General features: G+C 37.5%; 1 protein-coding gene and 1 pseudogene across 2 annotated transcripts in view; both read right to left on the bottom strand.

Moving 5' to 3' along the window:
- Nucleotides 1-18038, bottom strand: part of Agpat5 (1-acylglycerol-3-phosphate O-acyltransferase 5) — a 65491-nt gene that overhangs the window by 41933 nt on the left and 5520 nt on the right. For both annotated transcript variants that reach the window (XM_076853502.2, XM_076853501.2), the window contains exon 2: nt 3668-3737. In XM_076853502.2, the coding sequence (XP_076709617.1) occupies nt 3668-3737 (70 nt within the window). The remainder of the gene's footprint in view (nt 1-3667; nt 3738-18038) is intronic.
- On the bottom strand, nt 11137-11449 carry LOC143396384 (NADH dehydrogenase [ubiquinone] 1 alpha subcomplex subunit 3 pseudogene; annotated as a pseudogene).

The following is an 18038-nucleotide window of genomic DNA, read 5'->3' as shown; positions in this document are numbered from 1 at the left end:
TTTTAATTAGGGATTATCACTCACAGATTACCTGGTTTTTGATACCTTTAAGACTTACAATTATATATATATATATATAAAATTTTGTATGGATCCTTATATATTGATGCCTAAAGATTTCTGTCTATGTAAATAGCAGCTGTGTCTATTACACAAACTGTAATGCTATCAACTATGGCTTCTTTTCTAAGGTACACAACTTTCTTTAGAAGCCCTCTCCTTAGTCCCTTCTAACTTAGATCAAATAAATCATCACTGAGTCACAGTTCTTCGAAATCATCTTAAAAACACATAACCAAGCCTGTTATAAATGTTCCAAATTTAGAAGTAGATTCAATATTAAGAACTAATTTGATATGACTCTATATGGTTCCCAGGTTAAAGTACATCATGGTATATATTCAGGGAGTATGAAGTTAAAAAACAGATTTGGCATCTTTTCCTGCAACAATTATTTTTTAAAGTTTAGGGAATAATAAATGTATTTTTTGAAACAAGCATGGTTATGTTGTGGACTTGGATGCATATTCCAAGAATGTTGTAAGAAGGAATAAGATTTCCAAAATATGTCATGATCCTAATAACCTGCCCTGAGCTATGCCCTTAAACTTGAAATTTTTTTGTGGAAAAGTTTAACAACTAACTAAAGCAGTCAAAAGACATAAGCTTTTTAATTGTCTTGCTGTTTATTCTCAGCTAGGTTTCAGGTAGGTAATACTAGATTACAACTGACACAATAACAAATTATCTTTGGAGTAACTATTCATATTTCACATTCTGGCTAAGTCAGAGTTCTTTAACAGTGAACCAAACAAAGCAGGGTCACGCTCCCTCATCGTGAGGAGAGAGTGGAGGGATGAGGGATGAGGTGGAGGGCAGCCACCTGTTATCTCCCTCAACCCTATCATCTGTTGTAACACTAGTTCCTAACTCATAAAGGTCTGCTGTACAAAGACACAGCACATGGAGCACTCAGCTACCGTGGGCACAGCACTGTGCAAATTGTTAGCTCTCATCCTCACTACTGTTGTTGAACACCTCCCATAAGCCATATTCACCAGTGGGATCACGAGATAACCTAAATGTAAACTACCTAAAACCTCCATCAGTAGATATGACGCCTAAACAACTAGCCTCCAAGAGGTTAAGTAATTTGCCCACAAACTCACATGAACCAGGGTCCCTGACTTCAAAGCCACATCTACTTATGACAGTTGACTCACCACACATGCTGTTAGTCAAGGAAATTGCCACCTAAACCCAGAAAAGGGAGCATTTGTGAGATTAAAGATAAATAGTGTTCAAAGCAGATAGTTAAAGAAGAATGAGGGGAAGAAATAGCCTTTTGTCTTTGGTAACACTGGTAAAAAATAAGTTAACAAAAACTAAGAATGTAGAGACAGCATGGGCATGCCAAGCGAAAACAAGGGATGAGGGAGACTCATTTACATGTCAATTCTATTTGAATGCCAGCCAGGAAACTCATTTATTCTGGCAGGCCTCGTGGAGGGTGAACTAGAAAGCCCAAGCTGAGCAGCAGTCCTTGAAATGTTCTTTCTACCAATTACATTTTCAGAGATATTTAATTGTGCCTTTTAATACCTCAAAAGGGTTTTTAAAAGGGCATCTACACACAAGAGGCCAAGGAACCTAGTCTACGGTTAAGCTTTGAGAACCTCTGGAATCAAAAAACTACATGCAGATTTTATGGGTACGTTTTTCTGGGGGAAGATTCCATCCCTTCCATCACATACTAACCAAAGCCTGCAATTCTAAAGTAATTTAAACTCATTCTTCTGGTATGTCCCCAAGTTGTGCATGTTTAGAAAGCATTCCAAAAGTAGCCTTCCCAAATTCCAAAGGTTGCCTGGTATCAGGACCTGGGACTAAAGCAATGCGAGAAAGCCTCGGGGCTTCGGCAGGGAGTAGAAGGAAGTAGCTCTCTACAGTGAGAAACTGAACCTCTCAGGTTAGGGTGGGTCCAGTGTGGAGTTCATGCCGCCACCTGCGACATTCCAATCCCAACACAGAAGGGGAACTGTTTCCATGTATCCTGTTCCCACAAATGCTCTCCCAGAGTTCTCACTCTGGAGGGAGGCATGGAAAGGCCAACAGAGTAAGCATGGAAACGGCAGTGGGGGTTATTCCATTCTCAGCACCACCACCACAGCCTCCAGGAGTAGTCCCAGGACTTGTTCTGCTTGTCAGTACCAGGACCACAGCTGTTAAGAGCAGTGTTTCCACTAAAACCCGGAAAAGGGGAAGCTGGCAGGAAACTGAACAAGGAATTTCAAGAGAATTCTGATAAAGAAAATTCTATGTTAAATTAGTGACTCAGTCAATAATAATTGAAAAACGTGGGATAAATAATGCTATCACAGGTCATTCCCTATGGTAGACCCATGAATGTCTTTTTTATTTGTACTGTATATGCCTGGTAGAAATTCTTCCTCAGCACCAGGGCAAGAACGGCAGGATTGTCCTACTGGTTAAAAAAAGGGCATCATGACTGGGCAAGCCAGCATCCCAAGAGGCTGTTATTTCTACTAAAGTCAAATGTAATTAGATCAAATAATCTGAGCCAGTCCCATTAATAAAATTGGAGAAAATACACGGATATGTCATGATTCCTATCCACCCGTTTTGTTTCTCCTGCTCTGATCCTATCCATCTGAATGTAGTCATTCATATGCTAAATTGAGAAAAATTCACTTCAACTGCTTTCACTTTCTACACTTACCTAAGGTAATAAAAGCAACAAGATCATGAGGACAGCTGATAGGAAAAAACAAAGGAAAGCCATGGGCATTCGTGATCCTCCATAAGAGCTCTATCATTGATCCGGTGGTTTTTAGCTTTGGGCATACTGTATATCTAAAAGTAATTAAAATGGAATTTAGGAAGCATGCATCAAAAGTAGCTACAGCTTTGAAAAATATGGAGATTTTTGTTTGTTTTTTGACTAAATCATTTGAAGAAAAAAGTGCCTTAACCAGTGTCACTTTCCTGGTTTTGATACTGGCTACAGTTTTATAAAATGTTATCATTGAGGGAGACTTGGTAAAGGGGTTATGGGACTAGATGCACTATTTTTACAAATTCCTGGTAATTATTTAAAAATGAACAGCTTCTGAAAAGCACCTTGACCTAATTCAAAGTATACTAGAGCCAGTCTCCTGTGATTTCTCTGACAGAGACTAGCAAGCTGGAGCTAAAACGAAGACATGTGAAGGGGCAAAAAGAGGTGGACCAGTGGGAACAGAAGGCCATGATCAGCAAGAGTGCAAGTGCATGCACACCAGCCCAACTGTGCAGGCCGCAGCTAGGAGTGCACAGGGTGTACCCACTTTGACCTACCACCTGCACCTGCAGACAGCTCACAAAGAGAAGAATGGACAGTCTCAACAATTACTCTAAGGAATAGGGGAAAGCAAAGAAACAACTCATTTACAAAGAAGTATAGACAAATTCAGAACTTTCACATTACTGACTTTCCAAAAAGTAAAATCACAAAAATACAAGGACAGATAGAAAATCTGCATAAAAAAATGCCTGTTTTAACAACTAGAAAAAGACCCCGCTTCATTTAAATATATTAAAGTATTATTTTGAATGCCCGTGAACCATTTGTAGAAAAACCTAAATCTCATGCAAATGAAATACAAACCTGTGCTTTGATGATTTGCTAAATATATTATATTTTCTTTATTTTTTGGCAAATCTCCATATAGCAATATCTAAAAGACAAAAAGAAACATTACTTTGATATTTTAAAACACATACTACTGTAATATACAAACTAAGACAATGTGAAAAATTTGACACACATGTGATGTTGTAAATATATCCATAATTAACGAAAATTAGATTTCTCTCAGAAGCCTCACAGATCATAAATAGCTCATGCTTATAAAGTAGACAAACGTTGGGAAGGTTAATGGTCATAGCATAAAACAGAATGATAAACATCCTCCAGAAAAAGGCTACAAGCATTAACTGATATGCTAGCAATATATAAAATTTTTCAAAAGATACCTCTTCCTTCAAATAGCTTGCAAGCTAATGGAAGAGACAGACACGTACACAGCAACTGCAATGACAACATAACACACGTATAATCAAAGTACAGTATATTTTAAAGAACTACAAGCTGCAAAGCTGTGCATTTCATAGGTGTGATTTCCAGGGACAAAAGGAAAATGTTCACAAACATAAGGTCAAATGAAGCAGCAGTGCTGGAGTCCTGCTGAGGCACACCAAGCAGTGTTGTGGGGAAAGCCCAGAGAGGAGCTGGTGAACTGGAGCAAGGAGGGCAGAAGGGGGACTGCATTGAATGTCAGGTCTTTTGAGTACCAAGTAAAAGATTACCATTGTATTCTGTAAGTACCAGGGAAACATGGCCTGGTGATCAGAACTCTGTATCTCCATCAGGAATTGATGCCCTGAGAGCTTCCAGTCCACCTGTCAGCTGCATTTCTTAAATCAGGTGGTAGAGACATAGGGTTCCTTTTATTGACCTTCTGAAGTTTTACATGTCTTAAGTAATCCATGATAAATAATTTAAAGAAGCTGGCAGTACACTTCTAAAGACTTCAAAGGAATGACTGCTAATGGTGGGTTTTGCTTTTTTTTTTTTTTTTAATACCTTCGTTTTATTTACTTATTTTTATGTGGTGCTGGGGATCAAACCCAGTGCCTTGTACATGCTAGGTGAGTCCTCTACCACTGAGCCACAACCCCAGCCCTTGCTTTGTTTTTAATTCAGGGCTTTTCTGTTTTTGTTCCTTGTCATCATGGAGTATGCAAGCTTATGAATTAGCTAAGGCTTTTTAGATCTAGCTCATCCACAGGGGACTTTCTTTATTCATTAGCATCTTAACAAAAAAGAAAGGACATTAATGCAATATCTTTGTAGAAAATGCAATTAGGTGACATAAAGTTCCAAAGGTCAGCGACTCAGAGTGAAGTTTCTCCTATCTTTGACAACCACATAGTGCTATGAATCTAATAGGTATAAATATATGCCCAAATTTTTTAAATAAGGTTTATCAATGGCATAAATAAATACAGTAAATACAAATAAAACCAAATGATTGATCTGTGCAGGGTTAAGACTGGAGGGACTCCAGATTGTGAGCCCAATCCCTTAACAACGAGCACAGGACTTCTTCGGGACCCTTGTGTACACACTCAATTTAAAAGTACTGCAGATATGTAGCAGTGTTTCAGGTTTCACTTCCTTGGGTAGAATATCCAAGGTTCTTTAGAGACATGCCTAGCCCCCAAGCTGAAGGCAACACTTGAACCATCCAAAGGCTCCTTTCTCACTTTCTTGCAGAGATCTACTAAGAAACTGCTAAGCTGCAGCCTTTGAAGACTGATGGCAAAAAAGCTATTAAAAAGCAGTTTTCAGGGCTGGGGTTGTGACTCAGTGGCAGAGTGCTTGCCTGGCACATGTGAGGCACTGGGTTCGATTCTCAGCACCCTGTATCAATAAATAAAATAAAGGTCCATTGACAACTAAAAAAAAAAAAATTGTAAAAAATTTTTTAAAAAGCAGTTTTCACAATATTACAGATTATAGTGCCATCCACAGGAAACATAGCCCTTCAAATTTTTTAATAAACCTAAACATATCTCATTTTAAAATCAAACAAGCACATTGAAGGTAGAGAAAAGCATAAAAACAAGCACAACCATCTAAGGTCTCTCAATGTATGCAGAGGACTGAAACAGTGTGTCCGGCCTTGGTTTTACACTCAAGCAAGCTGAGTTGTATAGAAACCAAGTTCAAAAACCCCTGAGCAGTTAACCAGACCATACCAACAGCTTAAAAATACTACATATCACCACTTTTGGGGCTCCAAGCCAGCTTTAAAATACTACAATTTTCTATTTTTGTTTGGGAATACACCATGAACCTAAAAGCTTTGTATAAAAGGCCATCTTTTCCTAGTAGATATTTCTACTTTTGCCAATGAATTTCTCTACCCTTAAAAAAAATAAAAAGAGCACACAATAAATACATCAATGGAACAAATAAAGCATACAGACTACGTAAAAAAAAAAATTTAAAAACTTCATAACTGTAGTCCCTACAAAACTAATGTTCCCACTTTGAAATGGCTTACAAATAACTGTTAACTTCAGTATTTTGGTTGATTAATTCAAAGTTAAATTTGCTCAATCTTTAAAAACCAACCTTTAATGGAAGCTAAAGAAAGTATAAACAATTAATTCAACTGGGTAAAATGAACAGGGAAATGCAGTTCAATTGTGACATTTACTAATAAAGATTTTTCTTCCATATACATATCATATTGAAAGAAATGATATTTCCAACTAAAATGCAAAAGATAAGCCTTTGACAAAATATAATTTGGAATCTCAAAGTAGGTATTTGGATGACAGCCTCTTCTCTAAGATTTTCCACTCATGGCTCAAACAAAAACTGTTTGGAATTCAAGAAATAAGAAGTTACAAAATACAAGAAGAGCCTGTCATAATTAAGACTTAAAAGATCTGAGATAAAGCAAGTGAAATGATAAAGTAAATCTTAATGTAACAGATGTAAATCATTACTAAGTATTTAAATAGATGCTGATAAACCAAAAACAAGAATGTGTAAGTTCAATGCTGGCTCACTGAATATACTCAATTTTTAAGATCCTACATTTCTGAGGGTCCAAGTGTAAACAAGCATTTCACACTAAGAAATATAAAATTTCTTCCATTCACTTAAGTGGAAAGGTTATGTGTTTCAGTCTACTAATGTGGGGGGGGTTCATTTGAAGAATACAGATTTTCAAAAATATTTAATAATCATTATCTTATTAAGAAGTATATGACTGGGGCTGGGGTTGTGGCTCAGAGGGAGAGTGCTTGCGTAGCATGGGTGAGGCACTGGGGTCGATCCTCAGCACCTCATAAAATAAAAAAAAAAAAAAAACAAGTATATGACTGAGGACAGCAGAATGAATCAGACATCATTACCCTATATACATATATAACTATACGGCCAGTGGTATTTACATCATGTACAACCAGAAGAATGAGAAATTATACTCCAACTATATATGATGTATAAAGTGCATTCTACTCTCATGCATAACTAATCAGAAAAAATAAAAAGAAGTATAAGACTGAGATAGCTATAATATTTTCAAAATTTTAAAAAAGCTCTGAAGAACTTAAAAACATATCTACACAAATTACGAGATCATTACATGACTGTCCCCAGCACCTACACTCCCTCCAGTGATCACCAAGTCAGCCCTCACCTTCGGCCAGCCCAGGGAGGAGCAGCAGCTGGGGCCCTGTGACACACCCTGTTCACACCCCTGCTCACATGCCAGGGCATGGGATGTGCCGGGCAGACAGTCACGTCCCTCACGGGCTAGGAGCTTCTCATTTTTCTACCCCCAGAGCCCAGGATCCCAGATTCAACAGATGTTTACTGAATCTCTGAGTCTGCACTTTTGTATTCCACAGGTACAGAAACCTATACCTCATTTTCAACATAAAATCAGTTTTTTAATAAATATAAATAAAGCAATCTAAATATACCAGTGAACTTTTAAAGGCCTAATTTTATGAATCTTCTAGCACTCTTATTTTAAATTACACTACCAAAATTTCGTTGTTGTTTTGTTTCTCAGTACTAGGGACTGAACCCAGAGCCTGAAGCAGCTTAGCAAGGGCTCTACACTGAACTACATCCCCAGCCCATATTAGCCACTTTTATGAATACATCTTACAGATAATTTGTTCCTTCAAAACAAAGCACATGAACACCTAAGTACTGTGAGGGGGCAAAATTGCAATGTATGCAGTCAAGGGGAGAAATAAAGAAATAAAGAATGTCTACGCGCTTCTGCCCCTTTCAATGCTTTATTCACTCAAATTATTCAATACAATTTCACTCTATAGGTTCTTAATCAAGAAAACAACAATCCTTAATGCTAGGCACTGCAATAGACATAATCCGTTCATAGCAAAAAAATTCTAGATTAATCAATTCACAGCAAACAATTCTAGATTAATTCTAAGCACTGCAAACACATTTAACCATGACAGGCTAATGAAAGACATTCCCTCTGCGTGCTAAGTTCATTCCGAGTGAGTCTACACAACAAACCGTACCAAACCACCCATGTATGCCCTACATTTCCTGGTCACTGTCCCCACAATGTACTACCCACAGTAGCCAAACACCCTTTTTCTTTTGTTGAGTCACTTCTTCACTGAATCTGAGCCCACCACCTCACCATGAGAACTCGCCTAAAGTCTTGAACTTAACACACCTATCTGTAGAATGAATGCATATAAACTGCTTCACAAAATGGAAGAAACATGTAACCCCTCAAAAAAAGTGTCAGTCTGCTGTTATTATCCAACACCAAAAACTGTTTCATTCAAAACTGTTCCGTGATTAATAGATAAAAGAGACAGCTGCCTAGTCTATTTCCCTCTCCCAAATAGTCCCTGAATACTAGCAATGCAGCTATAATTTTAATTTAAATGACTGTATATACTATTTACACTCTATGCTTTCAATCATTTGAAATGAATCATAAACAGAGTGAACGAGTTTTAAAATCGTTTTGTTGTTTGTTTTGTTTTGTTTTGGGTACTGGGGATTTATCTGTGAGCTTTACCTCTGAGCTACACCCCAGGCCTTTTTAAAAAAGTATATATATATGTATGTGTATATATACATATAAACATATATACAATATATTTTGGTTGTAGTTGGACATAATACCTTTATTTTATTTATTTATTTTTTTGTAGTACTGAGGATCAAACCCAGTGCCTCGCCCGTGCTAGGCGAGTGCTCTACCGCTGAGCCACAACCCCAGCCCTTTTTATATTTTTATTTTATATTATTTGGTACCAGGGATTAAACTTAGAGACACTTAACCACTGAGCCACATCCCCAGCCCTTTTTATTTTGAGACAGGGTATCGCTAAGTTGCTTAGGGCCTAGCTAGGCTGGCTTTGAACTTTGATCCTTCTGCTTCAGCCTCCAGAGCTATTGGGATCACGAGCATGCACCACCATGCCTGGTTTTATTTTTTATTTTGAGACAGGTCTTACTAAATTGCCGAGGGCCTGAGTTGATGAGGCAGGCCATGAACTTGCAATCCTCCTGTCTCAGCCCCTGGAGTCAGTGGAATTATAGCGCACACAATCATGCCTGGCTTACATGTACTTTTAAATAAATTTTTAAGTGTATTTTAATGCCAAAAAGAGTCTTGCCCCAGGTAATGACACTTTGGTCCACCAAATGGTACTCCCAGATGATTAATAATGATGCTGAGAAAGTCCTATTGCCTAGTGACAATAGCCGTCTTAGTGACTGCATACTCCTGTGTCTGTGGTGATGTGGTGTAAACAAGCCCACTATCACATAAAAGCACAGCCATACAATTGTGTATGGGAAATAACACTTATTAATCAAGTACTGTTAATGGTTTGTGTTTGCTATCCTACACTTTTTATTGCTATTTTAGAGTGTATTCTATTTACTTATGAAAAAAATTTTTTTGCTGCGTTATGCCTGCACAATGCATATTCACAGCATCAAGAAGCCGTGTGATATTTAAATCACCTGATGACATACTTCTCAAAACATATATCCCTATTGTTAAGCAACACATAACTACATTACCAAGTAAACAGTAAGAGATTTGTACTCTAAAGTATACAAACACTGTGGTCCTATGCTTGGTCCAAATTAAAATATTTCATCAAACAGTAAAATCATGATGCCTTTCTGAAACAAGAGTGAATTAGTAAATAGTTATTTGTATAATAATCAGAATGCAAGACAATTAACACAAATCTAAATCAAATTTGATCTAAATCAAACCTCAGATTACAAAACTCTTCTATACACATGCACATTCCTTGGTACTGTTTTTATTTTAAGAGTGTATTTTTTTCCCCTCAACATTCCGATGCAACAGTCAGTTAGGCAATTTCATTAACTCATCTAGTCTTCAAAACAGCATGACAAAAATATTCCAGTTAAGGATGAGAATATTGAAGTTGAACTGCTGACTTTATTTAATGGGCACACAAGTGTAGAAGAGAAATAGAAATTAAACCTAAGTTTCTCACCCCAAGATACCCAAGTCTTTCCACTATGATAAAACTATTATCTATAAAATTTCCAAATAAAAAAGTCCATATGTTACTGAATAAAAAGAACCAAAAAATTTTCCTACAGAAATACATGTTAAGAATGGGAACAAAGCGGTTTGTCAGCGCACAGGTGGCATTCCTGACACTGCACCCACGGACAGAATCACCTGCTAACATGCGCAACAGCTCCACCAGGGGAGGACACTCGGGGATGCAGGTATATGACACCATTCTTTCCAAAGTTCTTTGTTAATCTCTTTATTTTGGTCTTTATCTCACTACACATTCAGGGTTTTTCTCTTTTAATCAACTGCTTTCTGTACTGCTAAATGATGCTATTTGAGGCCAGAGACTATTTTATTAACCCAAAACATTAGCACCTCTGTGGTTATTACCTAATATGAGGCTGAAACACTCTTCTTTCCAGGTATTGTCAGCCCTCATTTCTCTCTGCTTCTAGAATTCTCACCCCAAGATAGGAGAAAGCAAAGTTGTCTTCCAGATAGCACTTGCATTTATGCATACATAACTGTCCTCTAAAACACCCACACAACGCTCCTACTGTGGGTTTTGTTGCTGATTCCTAGAGAAACAGAGGAAACAAAATACACCTTGGAGAATTACATAGATCCCAAAACTACAGGCTTTTACTGACAACTCAACACCCAGTTTTCTGTTGTTTCTGGCAGTCCCAGTATACCTTCTTGTACACTGTCTCCAACCTGACTCCTGAGGGTGGAGTTCAGGGCTCTTCCCTCTTTAGTTAAATAAAGAATGAAGAGCCTCACTAAACCTGTAGTCCCTGTTGGACCAAAGCTTGTCCACTAGTCAGGCCATTCAGGAATCCCCATTCCTTACAAGTGACATTCATCTAGACATCCACAGAAATTCAGAGTGGCATTTTCTGTAGAGTCTTGTGGCTTTTCTGTTAAAAGGGAAAAACCAACTCAAGTTATTGACTCTCCTCTTTATTTTATTTTATTTTATTTTTTGGGTTTCACATTTTATTAGGCGAAGGTGCCTCCTCCCTGTCAATGGAAGTGCTCACAGTTTCTTCAGCCACTCCAAGCTGGGGCCCTGGGGGTCCTGGGGGTGGCTGGGCCCGTCAGGCATGTTCCCATCATCTCGGAGGGGCACTGGGTGTTGTAGGGTGTATCCTTGTTGACCATGATGGCATCCCTAGTGTAGGGGTTGAGTGGGGGCAGAATCACAGCGAGACTTCCAATGGCGAAGGACACGACCAGCGCCGCCGCTCCCTGGCCCGGGCATTCTTCAGAAAGGCGGGGAGTTTCTCAGCCATCTTATTCCTGGCTGACTCTCCCCTTTATTGCCAGTTCCAAGAGCTTATAACTTATAGAGGGGTCGATATATATAATAAGAGATGCTAATTTCATGTCAAAATTATGTTAATGTTACACAAAAGTAACCTAGACCTTGAGATGGGGTGAGACCTCGACAGATGAGGAACAGCTGGGATCTGAGACAGAATTAAGTATACAGAAGAGTGGTCCAAAGATACACTGTTGAGAAGATTTTGCCAAAGAAAGAAGGACAAAGGGAGGAAGGAGTAGCTGGGCTAGAGTAAAACCAAGGAAAGGAGCCAGAACAGAATTTAGCCAGACTCAAATGCTGTGCTTAAAAGCCTTCACATTTGTTCTCCTATCAATAGAGAATTTCTTTTCCCTAAACACACCATGTTACTATGTTACTTGTATTCCAAGTAAAAATTCAAAGTAGTTCATGACAACTGATAACAGCATTCTTGAACAACCCCAGCCAAGAGTTAAAGAGTTCCTTTATCTGTTTCACAAAGCTAATAAATGCAACACACCAACAATTTCAGATTATTCTCTATTGTAAACGTCTGTCCTTGCTTTTCCTAGCATGAATACTTTGAGAACAGGGAACACATTTCAACCAATATAACCATAAAACCTGGCAAAGCTTCTTCAGAACAAGGTGACCTTGAAGCTAGACTGCCTTGGACTAAATAAATCCTTGCTTGAGGATTACAGGCAGGAACTACCTCTGTCTCAGTTTCCTAACTGTAAAAAGGGAAGAACAGTGTCTACCTTGCAAGAATGAAAAGATCACATAACAGAACCTATACATGGTAGGATTCACTACATTTGCTAAGCTCCCTTGGTTTTTTTTTTTTTTTAATTTTTATTATTGGTTGTTCAAATCATTACATAGTTCTTGATATATCATATTTCACACTTTGAGCTCCCTTGGTTTTTCTTTTCTTTTTCTCAATTCCAATCCAAGGCCATCTGGCTCCTTCTAAAACAGATCTGGAATTCTTTCACACCTTGTGATGTCTATCTTTCTACCACTCAGCCACCACCTCTCACCTGGATTACCACAGTATCTTCCAAACCCGCCCTTTTTCGGAGTCAACATGCAAAACATGTCACTTGCTCAGGGAAGTTTTTCCAAACCACTACCTCCTCCCACTAGGCTAAACAAACTCACACAGAACAGTAAATTGTAATTCTCTTGTTGTTGCTTACTTTCCCCACTAGAAGACAAGAGCAAGAACCATGTCTCTATTTTTCTTCACCCTTTCATAACCAGCACAGTTCACCCAGAAAATTGTGCACACACAAATATTTGTTGGATGGATGACTGATTTATTACTAGGTTCTAGAGCCACCTTATTGAAAAATTATTACTCAGTACTGAATTGTCGAGCTATTAATATCAACTTCTGTTTAAGACACATAAAATAAAAAAATTAACTTATAGTACTACTGAAGAAACACCAACATCAAAATTAGACAAACATATGAAGGAGGAAACGCAAACTGAAGTCACACTGTCCTTTCTTTCCCTCAGGATGGCACAGGAGAGCTATGCAAGGTCACTATGAAGTACTCCTGAGAAGTTCATTTAATGACAGAGTCTTCCCCTAGTTCAAATATTTATATAAATGCTCTTGGAAGACACCTAAAATTACACACCAGACCATTATACACCTGAGAAAGTGGAGGCGGGGGAGGAGGAGAAACTAACTTCCTCGAAATACTCTGGCAGTGTTTGAATGTGTTACTGCATCTGTGATTTAAAATTTAAAATCAAGAAGTTAAAAAACTTTACACAAATGCAACTTAAATAACTGGTTTATTTATAGAGGTTTACATCTGTAAAAAGTGTAAAAACAAAGTTCTGTTGACATTTCTAAGATTTTCTTATCTCACTAAGATTCCCTAGCAAGACCTATGTTGTAGACTGGAACTGTATTGATTAGAATTGGTTGATTTCCTATATCAAAGGTTGTACAGTTCTGCTTAAGCAAGCAAATGCAAAGGCACACCCAAGCCCCCTAGTCTTCCTTGCCCAGCCAATCCTAAGGGCAAAAGCCATTTAAGGTCTTCTGGTGGATGCTAAACGGAGGGAAAAACTGAAAATACAATCCACTCACATTCTGTTTTAAGACTAGAAATACTAGGAAGATTTTGGGCAGAAGGTGGAAAGAATTCAGACATGTAATAAGGCGGGATTAGTATAGACGAGGTGTATGATGTCTCCTTCAATTACAAATACGCATGTTCAATTCCAAGAGTTTAGGTGCTTTTATAGCAAGACACAGAACACACACTTTTTTAAGAGTTTAGGACTCAGCTGGGCGTGGTGGCTCAAACCTGTAATCCCAGCAGCTTGGGAGGCTAAGGTAGGAGAATCGCAAGTTCAAAGCCAGCCTCAGGAATTTAGCGAGGCCCTAAGCAACTCAGCAAGACCCTGTCTCTAAAATAAAATATTTTAAAAAGGTGCGGATATGGCTCAGTGGTTAAGCGTCCCTGAGTTCAATTCCCAGTACCAAAAAAAGAAAGGGGGAAAAAAACAGTTTAGGACTCTTTTGATGAAGTAGTACTACAGAAAGATTATAAACAATTTTTAAATAGGAAGTCTTATTATTGTCTTTGAGGATCTTGAAAAACATGTCAGTTAAAATATGAATCACTAAAGAAATTAGAAGTATTTGGAACACATCCTACAAACATCAAAACCTGACAAATTATTTATCTTGCTTCCTGTGTTTTTCAAACTATTTTACATTTAAAGCAGTTCAGCTGAAAAGCTGCTTATTTTATATAAACTAAGACTCTCACACTTTATTGTTACAATATGTTAATACTGACAAAGGAGGGGATTAGCAGCCAGAGCCATTCATGGAAAATACATTTTGAAGTAAATTCCAAATGTCACCAACCAATTGAAGCAGGAATAAAATGGTGACTAAAATACTCATTAGGTGTCAATGAAAACGCATGGATCACATCACTGGACTATTGGCCTGAAAATATCAATGGTCTATTTTTAGTGTTTTTTACTGAAATAGAAAAAGAAAACAATTATAAAAAGAAAGTATTCTGACATTGAAACAAATTGTGGTCACTTTTTCAGTTTCATAAAACAGGTTAGGATTTTCCACTATCACCTCTACTCGTTACTGTCTGTAAACTACCTCCACATTAGCATACAGCTAGACTCCTGTGATGAAAGTGAACATAAATGCAGCTTCGCCTCAAGACTGCAGCAATGAAGTTGCCCTCACTCCTCTCAGGAGTCTAGCCACACCTTCTGCCATCCAGCTTCCTATACAGCTTCCCACAAGCTTTCCTTCAACTCTGGCACAAGGACACACATCGGGCTTCTTATTTGGAGTCCAGGCACCCCATATTTAAGTTCCTACCTATCCATTTTTTTTTTTAAATATATTCAGTTGTAACAATATCTTTTTTTAAATGATTTTATTTTTTTAAATACACGACAACAGTGGAAGGCATTACAATACTTATTATACATATAGAGTGCAGTTTTTTGTATCTCTGTATATAAAAATGTTCATGTCAATTTATGCCACTATACATGTATTTTTTTTTGCATTACAATTCTTAGTACACATATATACCACAATTTTTCATCTCTGTTTGTATATAAGGCATGTTGACACTCAATTAAGTCTTCATAAATGTACTTTGTATAATGATGACCATCACATTCCACCATCCATACTAATCCCCTTCCCCCCTCCCTTGACCTCCCACCCCTCTTCCCTATCTAAAATTAATCTCATCCTCCCATTCTCTCCCTCCCTACCCCATTATAAGTCACCCCCCTTATATCAGAGAAAACATTCGGCATTTGTTTTTTGGGGGGGGATTGGCTGACTTCACTTAGCATTATCTTCTCCAACTCCATCCATTTACCTGCAAATGCCATGATTTTGTTCTTTTTTAATGCTAAGTAATATTCCATTGTGTATACATGCCACATTTTTTAATCCATTCATGCACTGAAGGACATCTAGGTTGGCTTCACAGTTTAGCTATTGTGAATTGTGCTGCTATAAACATTGATGTGACTGTGTCCCTGTAGTATGCTGTTTTTAAGTCTTTTGGGTATAGTCTGAGGAGAGGAAAAGCTGAGTCAAAAGGTGGTTCCATTCCCAGATTTCCAAGGAATCTCCATACTGCTTTCCATATTGGCTGCACCAATTTGCAATCCCACCATCAAGGAATGAGTCTGCCTTTCCCCCACATCCTCGCCAGCACTTATTGTTGTCTTCATAATAGCTGCCATTCTGACTGGAGTGAGATGAAATCTTAGAGTAGTTTTGATTTGCATTTCTCTGCTTGCTAGAGATGATGAACATTTTTCATATATTTGTTGATTGATTGTATATCCTCATCTGAAAAGTGTCTGTTCAGTTCCTTGACCCATTTATTCACTGGGTTATTTGGATTTTTTGGTGTTTAGCTGTTTGAATTCTTTATAAACCCTAGAAATTAGTGCTTTACCTGATGTGTGAGGGGTAAAAATTTGTTCCTAGGATGTGGGCTCTCTGATCACCTCACAGATTGTTTCTTTTGCTGAGAAAAAACTTTTTAGTTTGAATCCATCCCATTTATTGACTCTTGTCTTTAATTCTTGTGCTATAGGAGTCTTATTAAGGAAGCTGGGGCCTAATCCCACATGATGAAGATTAGGGCCTACTTTTTCTTCTATTAGACGCAGAGTCTCTGGCTTAATTCCTAGGTCCTTGATCCATTTTGAGTTAACTTTTGTGCATGGTGAGAGAAGGGGATTCAATTTCATTTTGTTGCATATGGATTTCCAGTTTTCCCAGCACCATTTGTTGAAGATGCTAACTTTTCTCCAGTGCATGTTTTTGGCACCTTTGTCTAATAAAATGTGATTTTGTGGGTTAATCTCTGTCCTTTATTCTGTACCATTATTGGTCTACCAGCCTGTTTTGGTGCCAATACCATGCTGTTTTTGTTATTATTGCTCTGTAGTATAGTTTAAGGTCTGGTACAGTGTTACTACCGGTTTCACTCTTCCTGCTTAGAATTGCTTTAGCTATTCTGGGTCTCTTATTTTTCCAGATGAATTTTATGATTGCTTTTTCTATTTCAATGAGGAATGCCATTGGGATTTTGATCGAAATTGCATAAAATCTGTAAAGTACTTTTGGTAGATTGGTCATTTTGATAATATTAATTCTGCCTATCCATGAGCAAGGTAGATCTTTCCATCAAAGGTCTTCTTTGATTTCTCTCTTTAGGGTTCTGTAGTTTTCATTGTATAGATCTTTCACCTCTTTTGTTGTATCTTATTTTTGCTGTATCTTATACCAAGTATCTTTTTTTTTTTTTTTTTGAGGATATTGTGAATGGGGTAGTTTTCCTCATTTCCCTCTCAGAGGATTTGTCACTGATATACAGAAATGCCTTTGATTTATGGGTGTTGATTTTATATCCTGCTACTTTGCTGAATTCATTTACTGGTTCTAAAAGTTTTCTGGTGGAGTATTTTGGGTCTTCTAGTACAGAATCATATCGTCAGCAAATAGTGCTAGTTTAAGTTCTTCTTTTCCTATATTTATTCCTTTAATTTCTTTCATCTTGTCTAATTGCTCTGGCCAGTGTTTCAAGAATTATGCTGAATAGAAGTGGTAAGAGAGGGTATCCCTGTCTTGTTCCAGATTTTAGAGGGAATGCCTTCAGTTTTTCTCCATTTAGAATGATGGTGGCCTGAGGCCTAGCGTAGATAGCCTTTAAAATGTTGAGATATATACCTGTTATATCTAGATTTTCTAGTGTTTTGAACATAAAGGGGTGCTGTATTTTGTCAAATGCTTTTTCTGCATCTATTGAGATGATCATATGATTCTTATCTTCAATTCTTATCTATTGATGTGATGAATTACATTTATTCATTTCTGTATGTTGAACCAACCCTGGGATGAATCCCACTTGATCATGGTGCACAATCTTTTTGATGTTTTTATATTTGATTTTCCAGAATTTTATTGAGGATTTTGCATCTATATTCATTATAGATATTGGTCTGAAATTTTCTTTCTTTGAAGTGCCTTTGTCTGGTTTTGGAATCAGGGTGATACTGGCCTCATAGAATGAGTTTGGAACTACTCCCTCTTTTACTATTTCCTGAAATAAATTGAAGAGTACTGGTATTAGTTCTTCTTTAAAGGTCTTGTAGAACTCGGCTGTGTATCCATTCGGTCCTGGGCTTTTCTTGGTTGGTGATCTTTGGATGGCTTCTTCTATTTCCTCACTTGATATTGGTCTGTTTAAGTTGAGTATATCTTCCTGACTCAATCTGGGCAGATCATATGACTTAAGGAATTTATCGATTCCTTCACTGTCTTCTATTTAATACTATTAAGAGTATAAGATTTCAAAATAATTTCTAATTATTTTCTGTATTTCTGTAGTGTCTGTTGTGATACTACCTTTTTCATCGCGCATGCTGGTAATTTGAATTCTCTCTCTCCTTCTCTTCATTAGCATGGCTAAGGGTCTATCAATTTTATTTATTTTTTCAAAAGAACCAACTTTTAGATTTGTCTATTTTTTCAA

This window comes from Callospermophilus lateralis, chromosome 4 (genome assembly GCF_048772815.1).
Source record: "Callospermophilus lateralis isolate mCalLat2 chromosome 4, mCalLat2.hap1, whole genome shotgun sequence".
NCBI classification, from domain to species: domain Eukaryota; kingdom Metazoa; phylum Chordata; class Mammalia; order Rodentia; family Sciuridae; genus Callospermophilus; species Callospermophilus lateralis.
This window is presented reverse-complemented; position numbering and strand designations above follow the sequence as displayed.